The following is a 23,178-nucleotide window of genomic DNA, read 5'->3' on the forward strand; positions in this document are numbered from 1 at the left end:
TTGTACCCTCAGTGTTTGCTTGTATGAGAAATAAGAATGCGTTTAGATATACAAGATACGGAAGGGTGAAAATAGGCCAAAAAGAACAGAGGATAGCTAAAGACAGGAAAGAATAGGCAAACATTTTTCGAGACGGAAAAACCAACACATCTTTCCGTACTACCTACCTGGACTACTGAATCATCCATACCACTTCCCTTTAAGGCCTCTATGAAGTCCTAGTTATAAACAAATTACAACAGCCTATATGAAAATATCAATCGATGACAATAATTCTGGAAAAGGAATCAGTTCGTACAATTGGACACGATGATGCACATTATAACCTTGAAAGCAACGACTCAAAGAACATTTTGAGTCGTTGTTTAAGTTGAAATCAAAATTTCCGTTTAGCAGAATCGAACTAAAGGTCTGTCAAGAGTACATTTGTAACTGTTAGATATTTTATACTGAGAGTCTCTGCAGGACGCTCCCTTTGTTTCCATTGGCGGTCCGTTTTTTGAGTGTTTTAGAGTGTTGACATATTTGGACATGTGGTCACCCAAAGGCGTGAACTGTTGGGAAAACTTTCGAAACAAGAAAAATCTACTTCGTTCTTACGCGAGCATGCCTTCTTTAAACGAGTCAATAGGTGAGTTAACTTTACCCATGGACTTGAAATTCGATTTGAAAATTCCCAAGATACCAATCTAGAAATCGTGTGGGCCAAAATGACCGACGTGATGCGAATCTGGAAAATGTTGCGAAAGTCTACCATTTTCTTAAATAATCTTTTTCAGCGTTTAATTCTAATAACCTGAAAACAAGACAGATGACCACCATTGTTTTTAATGCATAATAATTGGACTTGCTTCAAAAGAGACAACTTTTGAAGGTAAATAAATTTACAGAGGGATTTGGTCCACTGTTACTTGTGTTTCAATCAAAGGTGAAAAAATTAAATAATGTTACCATACCATAAGTTAATAGCTTCTCACTAATTGGTGTCTTCGTTATCTTAAAAGGGTAAATAACGAAAAAAAGGGAGGAAACACCTACCGCTATTAAGTTATCCTTTTCCTTGTTGTTAACTGCTAGCTTTTGGATGAGTCTGTCCTTGGCATCGAGTTGCTCTTGAGCACCGGCAGTCACGTGCTGAGGACAAACAACCAACATTCAAATGGAAAACAAAGCAAACCTGTAATAAAATTTCTCTCCACTATCTTTGGCTATCATCGTCCCTTTCTGGTTCATCCTAATCTTGTACACAAAAATTCTCTATCAACTGACTTGAGGTTTCCTTCTGAGGGACAGCAATTTTCATTTGAGCGTCGAGAGTAGTCCAGGATTACGGCAATGGTTTTACTAAACGTGACTCTGTGTTCCAGAAAACTCGGGGTTCCCTAATCATATACAAACTTGAAATAATTGGATCTTTGTCACTACTTTTCCCCGCGCTTCGGCAGTTTCCTTGTTTCACCTGGAGTCCCCCCTCATCGGTCGTTGTGATAACCTTGTTTTTGCAGTAAATGGTTTGAACCCGGGGGTAACATGTGAAGGTGTAGTCTGATCGTCCGGGTGAGTGTAGTCCTGAGAAGGACTGTTGTCGGTGGCAGTGACTGACGTTTCGACAACCTGTGCGGAAGTCATCATCAGAGTCAAGTGAGTGATTGTTGTCAGTAGAGTCTACTGACAACAATCACTCACTTGACTCTGATGATGACTTCCGCACAGGTTGTCGAAACGTCAGTCACTGCCACCGACAACAGTCCTTCTCAGGACTACACTCACCCGGACGATCAGACTACACCTTCACAACCTTGTTTTTGTGTTTACGGCACTCAAATGAAATGTTCTCTGGATTTAGAAGACACCTTAGGACTTAAAATACCGTGACCTACACGGCTCATGCAACTAGCGAATAGTTCCTGCTGCAAAATTCTGTGCACTGTTGTTCCTTGGTATGAATTACCATTTTTGTCCTGTTCCTCTGATACAATTTGCCGCTTTAGATCTTTATTTACTAAGGAAGCTCTCTGATTAGTTGAATGATTTCTCAAAAAGTCACACGTTGAAGAAATAATCAAACCCATCCATAACTTTAAAGACAACAATCACTGACAAAAAGGCCTACTGCATGTTTACCTGATAAGCTTCTTCGAGAGCGTCCATCTTGGAATAGTGTTCTTGAGAAAGCGCTCTATGTTTTTCCATCAGTTCCTAGAAATTCAAGGTTGAGGGCTGAGGATGGCAATCAACTAATGCAGCAACACAGAATGCCAAAAAGCGGTTTGCATAATTTGGTTACCATCCCTATATATTTTAAACTGTACAGATGTAATTTCAGCCATTCTACATCCCAGCAAAACCACTGAGCATAAGATATATATTTATATGTGTTTCACTGTCACTGATCAGCCTGTATAGAGAAATAAGTATAACGCTTCTTGACTCACAGCTTGCTCGCGTTCTTTTTGCTTTAGCACTTCATCCAAGCGTTTTTCAAGGAGGAGTTTGCCATTGTTCAATCTCTGCAGTTCAACTTCTTTTGAAGACAAGGACTGAATAAGTTTCTGAAAGAAAAAATAAATAAATAAATAAATAGATAAAATTCAAGGCAAATTGAGTGCCTAAAACATTATCCAGAGTGGCACTGGTCTTAATTTTATTCACGATTATTGGACGAAGTTTTACAAATTATCGAGATTTGTCACCAACAAGGAGGTGAATGTCTTGTCGGAACCAAGGGCTTAGGGTTCATTTTCCAATGCTTTGCATCAGTGCAGCTTGGAAATCGAGGTCTGTCAATATCTATTAAACCACGATGAACAAAAACTGTAGCATGTACTTTTTACTTAGAACACATGTACCTCTAAGTCCAAATCTTTTCCACTCAAAGAACTTTGCAGAGCAGCAATCATAGCATCTCTCGCCTTAAGGACTTCAGAATGTTCCTCGAAAGCCTGAAATTGAGGTACACAATCCATATTAGAATCAAATTAAATATATAAAAAGGAAAACGAAATATTGTTTAAAGTTACGAGAGAGATTGTGCAAATATTCGCCTTATAAAGGTATTTTACGTAAAAAAGGTGGAACATCCACAAAAACATGAACACATGATTCTTTCTGTAGAATCAAGTTAAACCATTGCCATGGATAAATGGAAGGTGGTTGCCTGGGGTTTCCAGAAGCAGAGATATGCTCGAAAAAATGTCTGATACCAAAAACTACACTTTAGCTCCAAGATTCGCCTGTAACGAAGTTCCAGCGTTCCACGAGCCTGCACGTGTGAGACTGACCAACGACCACTATCACCTACTGAGGTCAAGGCGGTTGACTTTCAGTTGTTTAAGTGCTGATTAACTTAAATTAAATTGGGTATAATAGCAGTTTTTGGACGTCAAATGTACTGACCTGATACCATTTTCTCTTAGCTGTATGTGCTGCCTCTCGAGTTGCTGTCAAACTCTCATTTAGATCTTGAACTTTAGTCTGCAAATGCTGAAGCTAGATTTATGAAGAAACTTCAATAATAGTAGAAGCCAGAAAAAGTAGACCTTATGCCCCCCCATCTCCTCCCCCCTTCTCACTACACAAAAGGTATGACTTCAGATTATGAGAGCCTGGTACCAAAAGATCATCGCTGCCTAAGTCGTAGCCGCCAATGGTGGGGATAGTGACTTGCTATTAGGGATGGTAAAGTACTTTTGAAAGTAACAATAGTTATGCGCTAGGAACTTTTCAGCAATGCATCTGGAACTACTCATAAAATAAATTAAAATTTTGTGGGGTGATGAAAAAGTGATTTTGTGAAATATAGTTTAAAAAGCTGAAAAGAATGGATGGCAGATGCTGTTCACTCGAAAAATACCTTACCATTGATCACGCTCCATATACAAAGGCAAAAAGAATTCAGTGAATTTCATATCGCGTTGAAACCAATTGCTACAACCAATTGTTACAAGTATATGAGTCTACTGGGGAGTCAATGAGCTCTGGCAAGAGCTATCTATTGCAAGAAGTTTGTGTCGCCGGAATAGGGATTCAATAAGCTCTAAATAGAGCCTCTATCGCAAGAAATTTGTGTCACCGGAATAGGGATTCAATAAGCTCTAAATAGAGCCTCTATCGCAAAAAATGTGTCTCGATCGGGGCGTCAATGAGCTCTGATAAGAGCTCCCTACCGCAAGACGTTTGTGTGTTGATCGGGGAGTCAGTGAGCTCTGATAAGAGCTCCCTACCGCAAGAAGTTTGCGTGGTGATCGGGGAGTCAAGGAGCTCTGATAAGAGTTCCCAATCGCAAGAAGATTGTGTCTCAATCGGGGAGTCAATGAGCTGTTAGAAGAACTCCCAATCACAAGAAGTTTGTGTGACGATCGCGGAGTCAGTGAGCTCTGATAAGAGCTTCTCATCGCAAGAAGATTGTGTCTCGATCGGGAGGTCAGTGAGCTCTGATAAGAGCTCCCTATCGCACGACATTTCTGCGTTGGTCGGCAAGTCAATGAGCTCCGATAAGAGCTCCTGATCGCGAGAAGATTGTGTCCACATCGGGGAGTCGACGAGCTCTAATAAGAGCTGCCATTCGCAAGAAGATGGTGTCTCGATCAGGGAGTCAACGAGCTCTGATAAGAGTTCCTGATCGCAAGAAGATTGGTCTCGATTGGGGGGGTCAACGAGCTCTGATAAGAGCTCCCAATCGCAAGAACTTTGCGTGGTGATGGGGGAGTCAATGAGCTCTGATAAGAGCTCCCGATCGCAAGAAATTTGTGTGTCGATTCGGGAGTCAACGAGCTCTGATAAGAGCTCCCGATAGCGGGAAGTTTGCGAGTCTAACGTGGAGTCAATGAGCTCTGATAAAAGCTCGCGATCATGAGAAGTTGGAGAATCGATCAGGGAGTCAATGAGCTGTTATAAGAGCTTCTGATCGCGAGAAGTCAACGAACTCCGATAAGAGCTCTCCCAATCGCAAGAAGTTTGTGAGTTGATCGGGGAGTTAGTGAGCTCTGATAAGAGCTCCCGATCGCAAGGCGATTGTGTCTCGATCGGGGAGTCAAAGAGCTCTAATAACAGCTCCCGATCGCAAGAAGATTGTGTGTTGATCGGGGAGTCAATGAGCTCTGATAAGAGCTCCCGATCGTAAAAATTTTTCGTATTGATCGGGGAGTCAGTGAGCTCTGATAAGAGCTCCCGATCGCAAGAAGATTGTGTTGATCGGGGGTCAGTGAGATCTGATAAGAGCTCCTTATCGCAAGAAGATTGTGTCTCGATCGGGGAGTCAATGAGCTCTGATAAGAGATCCCGATCGCAAGAAGTTTGTGCGTTGATCGGGGAGTCAGTGTGCTCTGATAAGAGCTCCCGATCGCAAGGAGATTGTTTCTCGATCGGGGTAGTCAGTGAGCTCTGATAGGAGCTCCCAATCGCAAGACGTTTCTGCGTTGATCGGAGAGTCAATGATCTCTGATAAGAGCTTCCGATCTCAAGACGATTGTGTCTCGATCGGGGAGTCAATAAGCTCCAATAAGAGCTCCCGATCGCAAGAAGTCTGTGTGCTGATCGCGGAGTCAGTGAGCTCTGATAAGAGTTTCTCATTGTAAGAAGATTGTGTCTCGATCGGTGGGTGAATGAGCTCTGAAAAGTGCTCCCGATCGCAAGAACTTTCAATGATGATCGGAGAGTCAATGAGCTCGGATAAGAGCTCCCGATCGCAAGAAGACTGTGCCTCAATCGGGGAGTCAGTGAGCTCTGATAAGAGCTAGCGATCGCAAGACGTTTCTGTGTTGCTAGAGGAGTCAATGAGCTCTGATAAGAACTCCCGATTGCAAGAAGTTTGCGCGTTGATCGGGGACTCAGCAAGCTCTGATAAGAGCTTCCGATTGCAAGAAGATTGTGTTTCAATCGGCGAGTTAATGAGCTCCGATAAGAGCTCCCGATCGCAAGAAGTTTGTGTGGTGATCGCGGAGTCAGTGAGATCTGATAAAAGCTTCTCATCGCAAGAAGATTATTTGTCTCGATCGGGGGGTCAATGAGCTCTGAAGAGAGCTCCCGATCGCAAGAACTTTGAGTGTCGATCGTGGAGTCAATGAGCTCTGATAAAAGCTCTCGATCGCGAGAAGTTAGAGAGTCGATCAGGGGAGTCAATAAGCTGGTATAAGAGCTCCTATTCGCAAGAAGATGGTATCTCGATCGAGAAGTCATCGAGTTCCGATAAGAGCTCCCAATCGCAAGAAGTTTGTGTGTTGATCGGGGAGTCAGTAAGAGCTCCCGATCGCAAGGACATTGTGTCTCGATAAGGGAATCAGTGAGCTTTGATAAGAGCTCCCGATCGCAAGAAGATTGTGTCTCGATCGGGGAGTCAGTGAGCTCTGATAAGAGCTCCCGATCGCAAGAAGTTTGCTTGTTGATCGGGGAGTCAATGCGCTGTAATAAGATCTCCCAATCGCATGAAGATTATTTCTCGATTGGGGAGTCAATGAGCTCCGATAGGAGCTCTTGATCGCATGGAGTTTTCGTGTCGATCGGGGAGTCAATGAGCTCTGATAAGAGCTCCAATCACAAGAAGATTGTCTCTCAATCGGGGTCATTGAGCTCCAAGAAGAGCTCCCGATTGCAAGAAGATTGTGTTGATCGGGGAGTCAGGGAGCTATGATAAGAGCTCCTCATCGCAGGAAGATTGTGTCTCGATCGGGGAGTCAATAAGCTCTGATAAGAGCTCCCGATTGCAAGACGTTTCTGTGTTGATCAGGGAGTCAAGGAGCTCTGACAAGAGCTCCTGATCGCATGAAGATTGTTTCTCAATCGGGGAGTCATTGAGCTCCAAGAAGAGCTCCCGATTGCAAGTAGATTGTGTGTTGATCGGGGAGTCAGGGAGCTATGATAAGAGCTCCTCATCGCAGGAAGATTGTGTCTCGATCGGGGAGTCAATAAGCTCTGATAAGAGCTCCCGATCGCAAGACGTTTCTGTGTTGATCGGGAAGTCAAGGAGTTCTGATAAGAGCTCCTGATCGCATGAAGATTGTCTCTCAATCGGGGAGTCATTGAGCTCCAAGAAGAGCTCCCGATTGCAAGTAGATTGTGTGTTGATCGGGGAGTCAGGGAGCTATGATAAGAGCTCCTCATCGCAGGAAGATTGTGTCTCGATCGGGGAGTCAATAAGCTGTGATAAGAGCTCCCGATCACAAGACGTTTCTGTGTTGATCGGGGAGTCAAGGAACTCTAATAAGAGCTCCCGATCACAAGAAGATTGTGTCTCGATCGGAGAGTCAATGAGCTCTGATAAGAGCTGCCGATCGTCGGTGAAGCGTATGATGAGGAGGCAGACACAAGAATGTTTCTCTATGATGAAGACTACACTCACGATCATGGCTGCATCGTAGTTCAGTCACCGTGATACTGACCTAAGCTGAACTTTGCATCTCTACATATCATTTGAGATGTGATCAGCCATGGTTCCGCAATGGGACAAAGGACATGCTCTGCCATCTTCCAAAGACATCGTCTCGTAAGAAAGCTTGTACAAGAGCTTTGCAGGCTTCTACCAGCACTCCACGCTTTTATGGGATGTGTCCTCGCACGTGGATGGGAAAAAGAACGCGTGGAGGCTCTTGTGAGTAACAAACATGCGTACTTGCATTTACATGACTCAGGAGAACAAGTTCCAAGAGGTTGATCTATCTGCTGAGAGCTTTTTAAGCTCAATTTACAGTCCTGGCTGTAAGGCCGGCGCAATTGCATGTGAAATCCGAAATGATGTCAAAAACCTTCAGGTATTTATCTGACTATCTTGTCAAGTCACTTAAATGTAGGAGAATGGAAATTGGTTAGCTGATAGAACGTCAAAAACTTTACCAACCTCAAGCGGATGAGAATATTAGTAACACAGAATGCCTCTTTATGTTATATTTGTCATATGGGCTTCGTATTTTTCGAGCCAACATCATCTGCCTTTTATCATTTTTAATATAAATTGAGAAAATTAGTAACAAAACATCACCAAATGACCAAAATGATGTTTATCTTTTTATCACAAATCGATAAGAAATAATCATTCAAATGGTATTTTAACTATATTTCACTATTTTCCTTAGCAAACTTTGGTATGGTTGAACTGACCGCAAGTAACCCACATAAAAGAACTGTAAAAGTTATTCCCTCCCCCCCCCCCCAAAAAAAATTTGATAATATTTGTTCGAGCAGTTGTAGAGATATTGCTAAAAACGTTCCTGAACCCATACATATTAATACGCCCAAAAGCACCACTACCCCCCCGCCCTTAAGTCATTGACCCCACAATTTGTGACTATGACTGATGACCTACCGATGATCTTTGAGTTTCAGCCCATCATAATAGTTGTCCTGTATGTAGAATCCCTGAGTTAACCCTTTAACAACCACAAGTGATGTGATCAACATGTAACTTCTCCCTATAATATCCATACATTATCCAGCAAACAGGTAATGAGAATACTCTAACTTAACCAGAAGAGGTTTTTTTTTTTTTTTTAATCTAATTTACAAGAAAATGTGTAGCAGCTTGAAGGGAGAATTGACAATCAGATCTTTTTTTTTTTTCATACCTCGCTGTCCCTGGAGCCTTCCTTCTGACTCTGTGTCACATAAAAATTGAAGTCGAATTAGCAAGACACTACCGACGATTCCCTGTTCATGGTATAAATAATTCGCTAATGGTGATTTCAGTAAACAAGAACAAAAAAATTCACAAAATCGTGTTCTAGTTAGTATACTTCATGTTTTAAAAGATTCCAAGTCTCCCTGTCTCTTCTCAGAACTTTACTGCATAATAATTTTAATGATGATGTAATATATAATATATTATATCATTTTATCATGTGGTGTGACTGTCTGAAAGGGAGTAGTTCTGAAAAGGACTGTTGAGGTTCGCAATGACTGACATTCAAGCAACCGGCATAGTGAACCATCTTCATTCATTACTTATGCCACTCATTGTCTGGCGTGGTCAAGTTATGAGAAAAAATTGTGGCCTTCGGCTGCTCACTCATCTCGCTACTCCAGTCTATAAACAGGGTGTCAAGTGACAAATGACACTTAGAAAATAGGAATGATAGTGGCTTAAAAATAGGAAATAAATAGGAATTCTCACCCCAAAATAAGAAAAAAATAGGAGGATTTCTTTGAGTTCCATCCTCTTAACACTCCCAACAGAAACTCTGTTCCACAACTCAACGCTTTAATATTTAACAGGCACCATGACATACATCCATAATGCATTGCAGCCCCACATACATGCAAATGAGCCTCCCAGAATCCCTTGCATGTTATTAAAAGCGCTGAGAAAGTCTGGGCACTAGTTTCAGAAGAAAATCACTCAAAGGCTTCAAACTGGTCTTTTTTGACATGAAGTTTCAGTTTTTGGTAGAATTTATCAATTTTATTTGCAATTTTATTTCAAATATTTCAAAATCTTTCTGTGTACCTAGTAAAACCCTAAAAAAATAGGAAAAACTGGGAATTTCACGAAAAAATTGGAGGAAATAGGAGGCAGGCCAAAAAAATAGGAACTTGACACCCTGTATAAATCACTGAGTACTCGCGTCCATAGCTAGGAATTGGAGGCCTACAGAGAAAATTTGGACGAGAAGGCCTAACACCGCTAGTGAGGTTACTTGCCTTGTCGCACCATAGACGAAAAGATTCACAAAACCTGATAAGGCGACCAAAGAAAAGAAATAAGTAAAAAAAACCCACCAGCCGAACCGGACCAAGGATCCGTCCTAAACACATTATAGGGTGTAACTGAGATTACCTCTCTAATCGCGGCCAGGCTAGGCCAGGGGAGAGTGCGTGAAGGAAAGTGCACGCGACAACCCTGCAAGGCATTGTGGATAGTTCCGTGACCTCTGAATTTCAGAGAAATCTGAGAAAACATTACTAACTATGCTGGTAAGAAGAGGCATGGCACGTTTGATAAATTTATTTTGTTCGCAAGACCGACTTTTAATTCTAAACTTGATGTAAAACGAAAGTAAGAAAGAACTGACCCAATCGAACGACGAAAACGATGTAAACTCAACGAGAGCGAATTCGAAGCGACCTGAAGAAAAAGTATTTACAACGACATATTCTACTATTTTGTTCCTCTCGTATTCACGTGCATGTCGGTAATCATCCCCTATTCATTGGCCCTTTTGTTCATATTCTTTGTTCCACCTATTCAAATTTACTGATTATCGGAGACCCAGATTACCTTTTGAGATTGTAGCGTGCGTATTGTCCTTTTTTCGGACAACCTTTCTACAAAAAGCTGTAAACGGTTGCTAATACATAGAAAAAAAACTTTAGAAATTCAACACATTCAACACACGGTGTCTACCAATTGAGCAATGCTTCATACACAAGCAAACGTTTAATCTCAAGTCCACAAGAGCGTCTGCCAAACTACTAACACTTAACACACAAACGAACACTAGATTAGGCCGACACACGTGCATGAAAATTTATGCTTGACACTCAAACGATCGGTTAGGCTGAAGCCGACACACTGCTAACGGGCGAGCGCCGATCGTGCAACCAAGACTATTCAAAAATCTGAAAGTACACGAAACACCAAGGGTAAAAAAAAAAAAAGTATGAACATAACCGAACGAAAGAGAAAAAAATATGAACCTTTGAAATTCCCCGCCTAACTGTTCTTCTTGGTTTAATTCCGCTCCATCCATGAGTTGTGGCACGGCAGCTGGTCGACTTGGGTCAACAGCAGGAACTGATTAAGCGGCTAAGGTTCCTAACTCAGCAGCAGTCGGTTCTTGAGGCACAGCCATAATGTGAACCAAATCTCGTTTGGGTACAGAAAGCAAAACTTCAAGTACGAAACACGCAGGCATTGGCGACGTGAGGCGAAAAATAAGCAGCGGGATCATAAAATCCGAAGGAATTGCACGTGGAAACTTAGCATAATATTACTTATTCCACGCCCGCCGGAATTCTGCGCATATTTATGCACCATAGGTGCAAAATTGTTCCCAGAAACCAAAAAAAAACATTTTTTTTTTTTTCAATTTACCAAAATTGTCGCAAATTAACTCTTGACGCGCGAATTTGTCTCATCGGCTGCTCGATGGTGAACAGTACTTGCTAATCACTTCCGAACTAGCCAATCAGCGTGCACAAAAAGATTTTTTTCACCTGTGTGGTATATACTAATAGTCACTATCCATAAAAGAGATATCTGTAAGTCAAGTGTAATAAAAATGATTTGTGAAAACTTATTGGTTAGTTTTGCAATGATGTGATTGGCTGGAAGACTCCAATAATGGCCTTTGTTTGGGTTTTCAAACGTCAATCACTACCGCCGACAACAGTCTTGTTCAGGACTACTCTCACCGAGTCAACTGCTACCCCTGGGGGACCCCCTGGGTTCAAACCATTAACCCTTTACGCCTTAGCATAGTATTCATATTCTTCAGACTGTTCTTTTTCCATTTTCTACGGTAATGAGCAGGACAATCTGTTTAACGGTGAGGAGCTTCTAAAATTAGTGATCAATTATATTCAGGGGGGATACTGTAAAGAGAAATTGCAGTCCATGAATATTTCTGAACAGCAAATTGCGTTGTTCTCACCTGAGAGAGCGAATTATCTGTGGAGTTCCTTGAGTTAAGATGCTCTTCCCTCTCCTTGTCGTGAAGCTGATTTCTTAACTCCTGACCAACAGTAAATTAAAAATTACACATTTGTTTGCAAGATTACATTTACAAGCACACCACTGGGTGACCACCTCAGGACTGTGGTAGCTAACTGCTGTGCCTTTCTCCACCCAGAGGTATTGAAACTCACCAACAATCAAGAAGAACTGACAAAATATAGAGGGCTTATGTTCTGGTTGCTGTTGTCCTTCCATTATTGCATCTCTCTGTGTTTTTTGACAAAATTCAGGGGGCTACTTGCAACAGACTAGCATTCTATCCAGGGAAAGAAATCTGCAACCTTGCTAACAAAGCTAAACATGTCTGCTCCCTTTGCATTTTTTTCTCCTTCTCAAACTTGTTGACAAAAAATCTCTGTGAAAAAGCTATGCATTTTGCTATCATCCAACACTGACATCAGGAATATATGTTTTAGCTTATTGAAAGTGGGAATGCATGTTCCAGGAAGTAATTAAATATTTGTAATGTGCATTTTTGAACAAAGTTCGTCCAAGGCTGTGGCTGGTTCAGTTTGAAATAGTTAATAGTATATGGTAGAACTTTAATTGTATATAGTAGAATTTTAACTGTGTACAGTATTCCTTTGCATATGTATTTTAATTAATAGCAGGTCCACATCAGCTGTTTAGCTGCCACCACTGACCTGCTCTAACAAATAAAGCTTACTTACTTACTTACTTACTTACTTACTTACTTACTTACTTACTTACTTACTTACTTACTTACTAAGAATGTTACAAACACTGGAATTTAACAAATGGTAAACACCACAGTGTACACTATTGAGTTATGGATGCACGTGGGAGGTTGCTAAGCACAAAAGAAGCGTGAGAGTCATGCGAGGCGATAGCCGAGAGCAACTCTAGCTTCTTGAGTGCTTAGCAAACCTCCCAAGTGCATCCATAACTCAATAGTTGTACACTGTGGTGTTTACTATTTGTTTTATAATATAACATTGATACATTGTAGCGAGAGTTTCCTTTTATTTAACAAATCTTGTGTGACCAGAAAAAACAAGCGTGCGCCGAAAACTAGTCTTCGCATTTGCTCATGTCAGCAGCATACACCCATGGGCAAATGGGAAACACTGAATTGACCAATCAGTGCACGCACTTTACTTTAGTTATGTTATAAAGTCTGCCAGTCAATGTTCCTTTACAGTGATAACCTAAATGATGACACACCTCCTGATCCTTTCATAAACACTCCATTCCATGCATTATTGAAGCCCCTTGTACAATTATAGAGACAAAACAGTGATCCTCACCCTGTTAGTTCTTTCTGTTTTCTTGGCTTTCTCTTTCAGTTCCTTAACAAGAACATAAAAACAGTTGGTTCATTGCCAGATTTACATTAAACAAGTCATTCCAGAGTTCACTCTTACCTCTGATGACCTGGCCGTAATTGTTGGAAGGGTGGATAAATCTCTATCCAGTGGATAACGTGGTATGCTTTGTTAACGCTTATCCACTGGATAGTGATTTATCTATTGGAAAGTGTTATCCGCCCTTTGAACAACCGTACCATGTATAAGTTCTGAGTTGTAAGCTAACCTCTAATTTGTGGTTTTTGTTTTCTAGTTCCTCTGTCAGCTGTTTGATTCTTCTCTGGCACTCTAGGATCTGTTTTTCATTAATTTCTAAACTCTGTTGTTAGGAGAAAAATACATACCACTTAGAAATTTTGTCTATATAACAAAATACTCCTAGAGGTCCACCCACCCCCCTTTCTTGAAAAATGTTTCTACCCATCTAAAGAGATCAGGTGTAAAAGCCAGGCCATTCCTGTTGGATCTTAACCCAGATATTTTTTACCCTTAAGCTAAAGACTTGATCAGCAGGGATTTGCTAAAGCAAAGGCATAGAAAAAACCAGGAAAGATTTATTACTCGACGTTTTGGGGTCATCGTGACTCCATTATCAAGAGACTAGTTTAAAAACATGCAAATAAGGAAAGGTACAAGAATAGCATAAATTAGACTGAACGGCTTAAATAAACACCTTGGCGCGGATGGAATCCGTTTGCACGTTCAGTGTTGGCTTACGCATGCGAATATGCAACATTTCATTAACAAGGCAATCAAATTTGCTGTTACATTTCGTGATGACGTTGAATTGCTCGATCAAGCGTTCAGGCATTTCACTATTGTGCTGGAGGTGGTAGTGTTTGTAGATAGAAGATGATTTCCTTGTGTGCCCTTCTACGCGCTCGTGTAAGTGACCACGAGTATAGCCCACATACCCTGCATCACACAGGTTACATTTAAATTCATAAACGACACATTGTTGGTTAACAATAGGGGGCTTAATTTCGTGTTGCTTAAGTTGTTGATCGAGCTTAGGGCTAACGAACACTGGTTGGACAGTCACGCTTAACTTCGAGCTTAGACTGTTCAGTTGTTGTTTAACATGATTAGCTGACGACTGGTCCTTGAAGGGTAACACTAATCTCACAGTCTCCGATGGTACGTCTGGTGATGGACAGGGTTCTGCAGATGAAATCCTTCTCTCAACGAACCGCTTGATTGTAGTTTCAACCAGTGGCTTTGGGTATTTCAAGTTATGAAAAACCCCTCTAAGGCGGTCACATTCCTCGGAGAAGAAAGACCAGTTAGAAGATAATCGATAAGCGCGATCCACCATGGTGTTAACTAGGCTGCGCTTGTACTTAATGTCAACATGACTCTGGAAATGCAGAAGGAGACCCGTGTTGGTTCTTTTGATGTAGACCTTACTCTCAATCTTTGGTGCACGGTTAAGCAGTTCAGTTCCTAGAAAGGGAAGGGATCCTTCCCGTTCGACTTCCATGGTAAACTGGAGGGAGGGATGGGTAGAGTTAAGGGTGTCTAGAAACTGGCCAGCGGTCACCCTATCACCTATTATATGAACAGACAGATGGAGTCGCTATGGGTTCTCCCCTTGGACCGTTGCTGGCTAACGTCTTCATGTGCTCGATTGAGGAAAACCTCGAACGACACGGTCAACTTCCGCGCTATTACCGGAGGTACGTCGATGACACCCTGACCGTAATGCCTGATAGGGTGACCGCTGGCCAGTTTCTAGACACCCTTAACTCTACCCATCCCTCCCTCCAGTTTACCATGGAAGTCGAACGGGAAGGATCCCTTCCCTTTCTAGGAACTGAACTGCTTAACCGTGCACCAAAGATTGAGAGTAAGGTCTACATCAAAAGAACCAACACGGGTCTCCTTCTGCATTTCCAGAGTCATGTTGACATTAAGTACAAGCGCAGCCTAGTTAACACCATGGTGGATCGCGCTTATCGATTATCTTCTAACTGGTCTTTCTTCTCCGAGGAATGTGACCGCCTTAGAGGGGTTTTTCATAACTTGAAATACCCAAAGCCACTGGTTGAAACTACAATCAAGCGGTTCGTTGAGAGAAGGATTTCATCTGCAGAACCCTGTCCATCACCAGACGTACCATCGGAGACTGTGAGATTAGTGTTACCCTTCAAGGACCAGTCGTCAGCTAATCATGTTAAACAACAACTGAACAGTCTAAGCTCGAAGTTAAGCGTGACTGTCCAACCAGTGTTCGTTAGCCCTAAGCTCGATCAACAACTTAAGCAACACGAAATTAAGCCCCCTATTGTTAACCAACAATGTGTCGTTTATGAATTTAAATGTAACCTGTGTGATGCAGGGTATGTGGGCTATACTCGTGGTCACTTACACGAGCGCGTAGAAGGGCACACAAGGAAATCATCTTCTATCTACAAACACTACCACCTCCAGCACAATAGTGAAATGCCTGAACGCTTGATCGAGCAATTCAACGTCATCACGAAATGTAACAGCAAATTTGATTGCCTTGTTAATGAAATGTTGCATATTCGCATGCGTAAGCCAACACTGAACGTGCAAACGGATTCCATCCGCGCCAAGGTGTTTATTTAAGCCGTTCAGTCTAATTTATGCTATTCTTGTACCTTTCCTTATTTGCATGTTTTTAAACTAGTCTCTTGATAATGGAGTCACGATGACCCCGAAACGTCGAGTAATAAATCTTTCCTGGTTTTTTTTTTAAGCTAAAGAGCAGGTTAATTACACAGGGTCCAACCCAAACTGCGGTTTTACACAAGCAGTGGACCTCAGGGACTCTCCATAAGCTTCCACTATTAGCTTTCAGTCCTCTTGACAGCGTTCACAAAAACAAACATTCAAGTAAAAGGTTCAGCTAAAGAGGTGAGGGCTGAGAATGCTGTTTTGTTCAACAACAGCAAAACATTATTTAATAATCAGCCCAAAGTGATTTGGTTCGTTGTCAGCCTCCTTTGATGGGATACCACTCTAATGCAGGTAATCCCTAGCATTTGCTCAAGTTTTCCAAATAGTTGCCTAGTACCTTGGTTCTCAAACCGTTCAAATAATAACTCCTACTATGTGCAGATAATTACTCACATTGGAGAGCAAAGTATCTTTTTATCAAGGTTCACTGACTGAATACCAATCTGGCAACAGCTGGAACTTTAAATTGTGTACCGGTACTAATACTTTTTGGAAGAATGAAATGGAGATTCATCCCAGGAGACTCTTTAAAATTAATTTTATGCCCTTCAGGCTGAACAACAGAATACTGACTTCATGAAAATCAACCAGTCACATTACGGGTGGATTTCCACTTTTTAAGGGAATAGTTGCACTAAAAAATATATGTATATCAGATAAACAAAAATTTATGACACGAGTGTGAGACCCTACAATGTAAGTATGCATTCAATGTCACCACAATAACATTTTCACTGATGAATGACTATACCTGAGGGATGTTTTGTTCTAATTGGGTTTGAATGTCTTTCAGGTTGTCCAAGTTATCTTTCAAATCCTGAAAGAAAAGCATCATTAATTAGAAATTTAGAAACACATTCCTAAGATTGTTGCTAAGTACTGGCTGCTGGCGAAATTTGCTGGATGAAAAAGCAGCTGGATTTCTGGTCAGCGATCGCTTGGTAAAGCACAACAAGTACTTGCGAGGTTACACACTTACAATCATTCACCACCTTTGAGCTGCCTCACTTGAAATTTCAGCTGGCAGTGTACCAGTAATTTCTTAGCTACAACACTCCCCCCTCTAATTATAACAAATAACTATCATAACCTGTGTTACAATTATTTATTATTGCTATTGCTTTCATTATTGCAAGAGACCAGGACCAATGGAAGAGAAGTATCAAGGCCTTATGTGCAACAGAGCATGAAGAAGACTGATGATGATGATGATGATGATTGCTTTCATTACACTCACTACTGTCATCATCATGGGTAAATGGGTGTTGGAACTTATTTTCTGATATATATAATTTAAGCCAGGACCTGCAAGAAGTACTTTAAACACCAGTGCACACAGAGGATTTGAGATTCGGTCGAAAAAAATTTGAGAAGGGTTTAAAAAACAAACAAACCTTATTCTCTGCCTGTGCAGAAGCAAGAGACCCTCTCAAATCATCTATCATCCTGAAAATTGAGAAAAGCATCAGAGATAAGGGATTGTGATTATCGGTGAAAGTCAAAATAATTAATCAAAACTAGAACAAAATTCTGGTACACGATTGGTTATCACCAGCCTGATTTGAGCACTAATTGGACTATGTATGCATCACGCTCTGGGGCGGATCCAGGGGTGGTTTGGGTGGTTCGGTTGAACCCCCTAAATTTTCCCTCAAAAAGCTGGAAATCATGTTTCCAAAGACCTAATTTTCAAAATCTCCTGGGGGAGCATGCCCTCGGACAATTCTCCGAACCCCCCTTGACTTAATCCTGGATCCGCCCCTGATGCTTGCAATTGAACAGTGTAATAGGATAGTTAAAGGGACAGTTAACATGTCATGTTTGTGTGCGTGGACAGATGGTGTCATGTGCACACAAATTGTAATGTGCACTCTGCTGAGTTAACTGTAATTTTTTATGAAATATATAACTGGTGTCTAATTTCTTGCTTGATTTTTGTCGTAGTATTGATTAACCTATTGACGTCCAGTGCGCCCGTATGCCCCCATGTGGACCCACACCCTTTATACGCCTTGTGACAGCATCACTTTTAACCCTGGAGCACGACTTTGAACACGTACTTGAACAGGTTGAAAATATCTTACAAACGATACCAGAATGAGCGCAATTGAGTGGAGGAGATTGGAGAAATAGCCAAAAAACCATGTAACTTAGACATGAAAATCTGCACAAAAATCTTGTTCCATTACCCACCTACCTTTCTGAGCCTGTGGTTTGAAAATAATGAGTAGTTTCCTAAAAAATCTTTACACCAAAATGAAGCCTACTAAATTTCCAGCAAGTGAGGAGAAACTTCAGGCAAGGAGAGGGGCAAAAAAAGGCAGGAGAAAGAGAGAAATCTCGAAATTTTGCTTTCTGCGCGTGCCCGAGATTTTCAGGCCGCCATTTTGCATTTGGATCGAAAGACCATCGAGAGTATGAGCTGTCAATGGGTTTTTGGTAAGTTTGAGCTTTTAAAACCACAACAGTGACCTGAAATCTGCTCAACTAGCTTCAAAACACAGTTTTTCACAAAAGCTGCAGCCATTAATGGGTTAAGTGGTAACAAGACTTTGTGTCATCCAACTTCTGCTTCACGGTCCAATTTTGTTTATCTCTTGTAGGATTACAGACTGAATTGGACTCCACCCGGTCATATTACCATTTATCAACAAGAAGATCAAATACTTCTGTAAACCTTGCTAATGTGATATTGGCACAAGTATCTGATCAAGAAAGTTAATATCGAAGAAATGCATCATTCACTTTTACCTGTCTTTCTCATCTAGAGTGGCTTTCATGGCAACCTTAAGAAAAAGAGTTTGGGAATTTAATTACTAAGTACTTCTTATTAATTAACTGAGAGGTCATTAATGCAAAATATGGACTGCATTCATAACTCAAAGGCAAAGAAGCCAATTACAAATGGAAAAAAAAAACAGTGTTTTCTTGGGGTGGAGAAAAATTTTGGAGCCATTGTCAATAAGAAGGGTACAGAAGCATAATTCAACTCACGTGTATTACATTTCCTGATGATAATCAGCATTGTAGCTGAGAAATTACACTGTCAGTCTGCTGGCTGAAATTTCAAGTGATGGGGAATCATGCAACAACCCTGGATAATCCTACTTCAGGCTGTGATTGGCTGTTGTGATATCTTAAAGTTTGGTTTTGTGACACTGACGAAATGTTCTCAATTATTTTATGACCTTACCTGCATTTGCTGCTGATCATCATGGAATCCATCAGTACTCTCTAATAGTTTGTCATTTAACTGTTGATTAAGATTAGTGGTTTCTGCCTGTGTACAAAAATAAGTAATTTGGTCATCATCCCTTTACAGCCTAATGTCAGTCTGCATATTCTCCATACTGTTCTCTATACATTTCCTAAGATGCTGACAAGGAGAATTTGTTTAACAATCAAGAGCTTCTTCAGTTGGTGATCATTTTCTTTATTCTCATGATCTTACTATGTGATTCAGAGGTAAAAATTGTAAGGAAAAATAAGATGTTCAGCACTCTTAAGGGTGAAAGGGTTCATCTGATTACATGTTCATCTGGACAAGGAAAGTTGTATGCTTGAATAAATAACAGAATTAATAAGTCATAAGATCTGATTGGTATACTAAAACCATCAAGTAACATTTGGCTATTAAAGCAAAATAGAAGTAAAAGTTTAAATCACTTACAAGCTTATCAGCTGTGTCCTCAAGTTCATTTTTAGCAACAGCCAATTCCTAGAAACAAGGAGAGCACAAAAATACCAGCAAAATTCAGGAATACACGCAGTTTTAAACTGAAAGCAGTTTTTACCTGGTTGTCCATCTAGGATTTCTATAAGTTTTTGTAAACTGTTTATAGTAAAGGACCTGGAAAGCATACAGTCTGTGTATATTATCCCCTCAATCAATGAGATGCAGAACTGAAACCAGTTTGAAGTTCTTAAAAGCTCTTTGTATAATTTTCCATTGTTTTGATTAGCTATTGTGATTACAATGGTATTGATTTTCATTTCAAGAAACTGGGCATAAAATTTATGAGGTCTCTTAAATCTAATTGTGCACGTGCATATTTCTGGAGATATAATTTATCAAATCAAACATCAAACCTGTTCCATTTCTTTAAGTTTTAATTCATATCCTTCCCTGATCTCTCTCAACTCTTCATTGTGTTCTTCTGTGAGCTGTGTGGTGAAACAGAATTAAATGAGTACATAGGCACAGGATTGCTTTTTGTATGTGCACGATGTAGGTAAGCCTTCTTGACCTTACTTTTGAGTAAAAATTACAACTTACAACAGTTTTTAGAAATGTTGGAAAGGCCACCAACAGCTAACTTGTATGCATATAAAAGAATAACAATCAGGCACACCACTTTGTGATTAAGTAACAAACACATCCTCAGATGACTCCGAAGACGGCTGTCTTTCAGGGTTGCCATAACATCTCTCACTTTCATCAACAACTACTTTAACCAAATCAGGCAATATGATCAATTAAGTGTAATTTTTTTAGGGATCATTACTGGCATTTATCACCCACCTGTTTGATCTGTGAGTCACTGTGTTGGGCTAAGGCTTCCACTGCATTCCTAACAAGGAAACACTCTAAATCATAATCATTTTGAAACAGGATGCTTTACTCTCCCAATGAAAACTGGCACATCACTCAATATGAACCATGAAATAATTAAGGAGAGAGATAATCTTGACAGGAAGTAAACTGCATAAGAGAAGTACAAAAAAGGTATAAAAAGAGAAAAAGAAAGATTTTAAGTGCTTTTATAAAAAAGTGAAAATTAAACTTTGGCATTTTTTCTGCATGAAAACAGTATTTTTGGAATCTCAAATAAAATTTTACACAGTTTGCACTTACGAGGCTTTGACCAGCAGTTCCTGTCTTTCTACCAACTCTTTCTTCAGCTTTTCCACTGTCACCTTTAGCTCAATGTTCTTTTTAAAAAAAAACATGATGGGCTTAAATGAATCTCAGAAAAAAAAGACCTGGTATAATTATATATATTTAAATCTATATTTCTAATAAAAACGACTTTAAAAAATTAAGTAAGTGTCTGAGTGATTTTTTCTAGAATGTTAAAACTGAGATCATGATAGTTGAGCTTTCAAATTGGTCCTGATTTCTTTCTTAATTAATAACCAACATCCTTAATCTATTAAAAATTTCTAGTCCTTTTGGTAAGTACACCAAACCTCTTCCATCCCTTAACTTTAAAAAAAAAACTACCCTTTTCACTAATACTTCATTAAAATGTATTACTCTAAAATGCCATAATTGATTGTTTTCTTGTACATAAGTGAAGCTATATTTATTGGTGTGTACACCTACTCCATTAACCTCATTCTGAAAATTTATGATCAGAAGTAAATATCATTTTTGAGTAAATAAGTGAAGATTGTCAATCAAGAAATAAACACATTACAGGAAATCAAATTCACAAAAAAAGTCATTTTTACTTACAGCTTTAAAAATATCCTCTGGAACATCACCACCATGGTTGACACGTTCTTCCAAGAAATAAATTCTCAGCTTCAAACCAAAATTTTCTTTCTTTAGTTCTGATATTTGCTGTGAATAGACAAAAAAGAATTTATTTAATTGCACAAAAACTATTTTTTTATTATGTTGATTTTGAGCCACCTCCACAGACAGTCCTCAGACAAAATTCAACATGAAAACAAATCACATTTCCTGCTGTGGTATTTTGAAAATTTGGTAGATAAATATTGTTCAAACCTCATTTAGCTGTTTGGCCATTGGAAAAATATAGTTATCCTCTAAATGCAGATCTTGTCCACATAAGTCAAAAGGCCCAAAAAAGCTAAACAGCCCAAAAAATATTCATCTCTGAATTTGAGAATAAATTTTACTCTTTTAATGCTGTTAGCTGTAACCCTGAAATGCCTTAAATTTTCATTTTCCTTTTATCAGCAAGAGCCACTTTAAATACCACAAGAATGTAAATATTCAAATTAAAGAAAAACTGAAATAAAATTTCACTTCAACTCCAGTTTTCAAAGAGGAAAAAAAAAGGTTTAAAATATGCACATATTATGTAAGATAATTTTGACTGCTTTTAAGAATGAAAGTAATATGTCTATTAAAGCACAGGTGGACAGGAAGCTGAGACATACACAATTGTGAAAAGCTTTCCTCAGTTACTGAGAATTTTTGAAATTAGTACTACCAAAATTAATTGAGGACGCAATCCGTGAACCTGAATTTTTCACTGGATAAAGCTGATAAGCCGACAAGAGAATCAGATAGGAACCAGTCCCAGATAACCATTCATTTGTAACCATAATTTGAAAACTTACAATGAAAAGGAAAATTTCACAGTCTTTAAAGAGATAATTGAGAATGAGACGGTTCTTAAAATTGCAACCAGGCAGAATTAGTTGATGAAGTTGCACCTTTCTAAAAAAGTGTTGCTGAGAATGTAAGGAACAAGTCAGTTCTCAGAGTAATAAATAAAATTTTTTACCATAACAAGGCTGTACTTGAAGAAAAACTGAAGAGAGCCTACTGCTCTGAAACTTTGAAATACAGGGTGCCCAGCATATGCTTTTATATGAAAAAACTAAAATTCCCAAGTTGCCCAAGAGTGAAAGTAAGGTGCCAGGGGCCATAGCACAGAACTCTTTTACTACTTCATATTCTATGGTGAGGAAATAATCCAAGCAAGAAGACGCCCACTATCCAAGAAATGTTAACCTAATGCAGTGGTTTCGTTATTATGAGAAACAGGTTTTTCTTTATTTCAATGCAGAGACAGTTGCACAGCACCCTAATAAACAAAAACATTTTCTGACAAAGAACCTCTTTAAAAATGAAGAGAAAACTAGCAAAAAGAGTTCAGAGGTTTGTACGCCTCTTCTTCTTCAGTCAGTTCTTTTAAAAACTTTCAAAATGGCAGATAAATCAAGAGGAAATTATTGTTCCAAGACATAACACTGCACAGCTCTTCAAGTAATTGTTTCATAAATGTAACTTACTTGACAACAGCTACCGAAAATTAACTTTGTTTTAATGTTATTCTATGCAAAGTATGCATACAAGTCTAACAAGGAAGAACACAGTCTCACCATTACAGTTCACTTACATATTCATAATCTTTCATTGTTTTTGTTTGAGGAGACCCAGCACTGTCTTGGTTAGCTGCACCTCAAAGTAGAAAAAATACCAGTATACTTTAGTTTATTATTTTCACTGTTGTGTACCCAGTGTAAGAGATTCTTAATGCATATGCCACATTTCTCTCAGTTTCTCAACATTTTCCAAGCCCCCTCTACCCAAAAGGGTTAAAAAAGCAGGAAGAATGGGTCTTGTCCATTTATATTTTGCTTTGGAAGTCTGCAAGTTTAATATTTTAAAGAAAGAATATTAATTAATTTTCTGCTTTTTGAGCCTCAACACAAACCAAAGCATTTTATACCCTTCAGAGAGATCTGAATCAATATTCTCTATTCTCCTTTCATCGCATTTCT

General features: G+C 39.7%; 1 protein-coding gene across 4 annotated transcripts in view; it reads right to left on the reverse strand.

Moving 5' to 3' along the window:
- LOC111324495 (uncharacterized) overlaps nt 1–23,178 on the reverse strand; it is a 48,674-nt gene that overhangs the window by 24,392 nt on the left and 1,104 nt on the right. For 2 of the 4 annotated variants that reach the window (XM_022928064.2, XM_022928061.2), the window contains exons 3-22: nt 22,794–22,855; nt 21,152–21,259; nt 20,549–20,625; nt 20,216–20,264; nt 19,783–19,857; nt 19,364–19,411; nt 18,887–18,973; nt 18,445–18,479; nt 17,088–17,139; nt 16,445–16,510; nt 13,217–13,309; nt 12,931–12,972; nt 11,580–11,660; nt 8,556–8,585; nt 3,397–3,489; nt 2,850–2,942; nt 2,436–2,552; nt 2,125–2,199; nt 1,039–1,134; nt 168–218 (exon numbers count right to left, since the gene is read on the reverse strand). In XM_022928064.2, coding sequence (XP_022783799.2) covers nt 168–218; nt 1,039–1,134; nt 2,125–2,199; nt 2,436–2,552; nt 2,850–2,942; nt 3,397–3,489; nt 8,556–8,585; nt 11,580–11,660; nt 12,931–12,972; nt 13,217–13,309; nt 16,445–16,510; nt 17,088–17,139; nt 18,445–18,479; nt 18,887–18,973; nt 19,364–19,411; nt 19,783–19,857; nt 20,216–20,264; nt 20,549–20,625; nt 21,152–21,259; nt 22,794–22,855 — 1,430 coding nt within the window. The remainder of the gene's footprint in view (nt 1–167; nt 219–1,038; nt 1,135–2,124; nt 2,200–2,435; nt 2,553–2,849; nt 2,943–3,396; nt 3,490–8,555; nt 8,586–11,579; nt 11,661–12,930; nt 12,973–13,216; nt 13,310–16,444; nt 16,511–17,087; nt 17,140–18,444; nt 18,480–18,886; nt 18,974–19,363; nt 19,412–19,782; nt 19,858–20,215; nt 20,265–20,548; nt 20,626–21,151; nt 21,260–22,793; nt 22,856–23,178) is intronic. The other 2 variants (XM_022928062.2, XM_088757093.1) reach the window with 2 other exon arrangements.

This window comes from Stylophora pistillata, chromosome 4 (assembly GCF_964205215.1).
Source record: "Stylophora pistillata chromosome 4, jaStyPist1.2, whole genome shotgun sequence".
Classification (NCBI taxonomy): Eukaryota; Metazoa; Cnidaria; class Anthozoa; order Scleractinia; family Pocilloporidae; genus Stylophora; species Stylophora pistillata.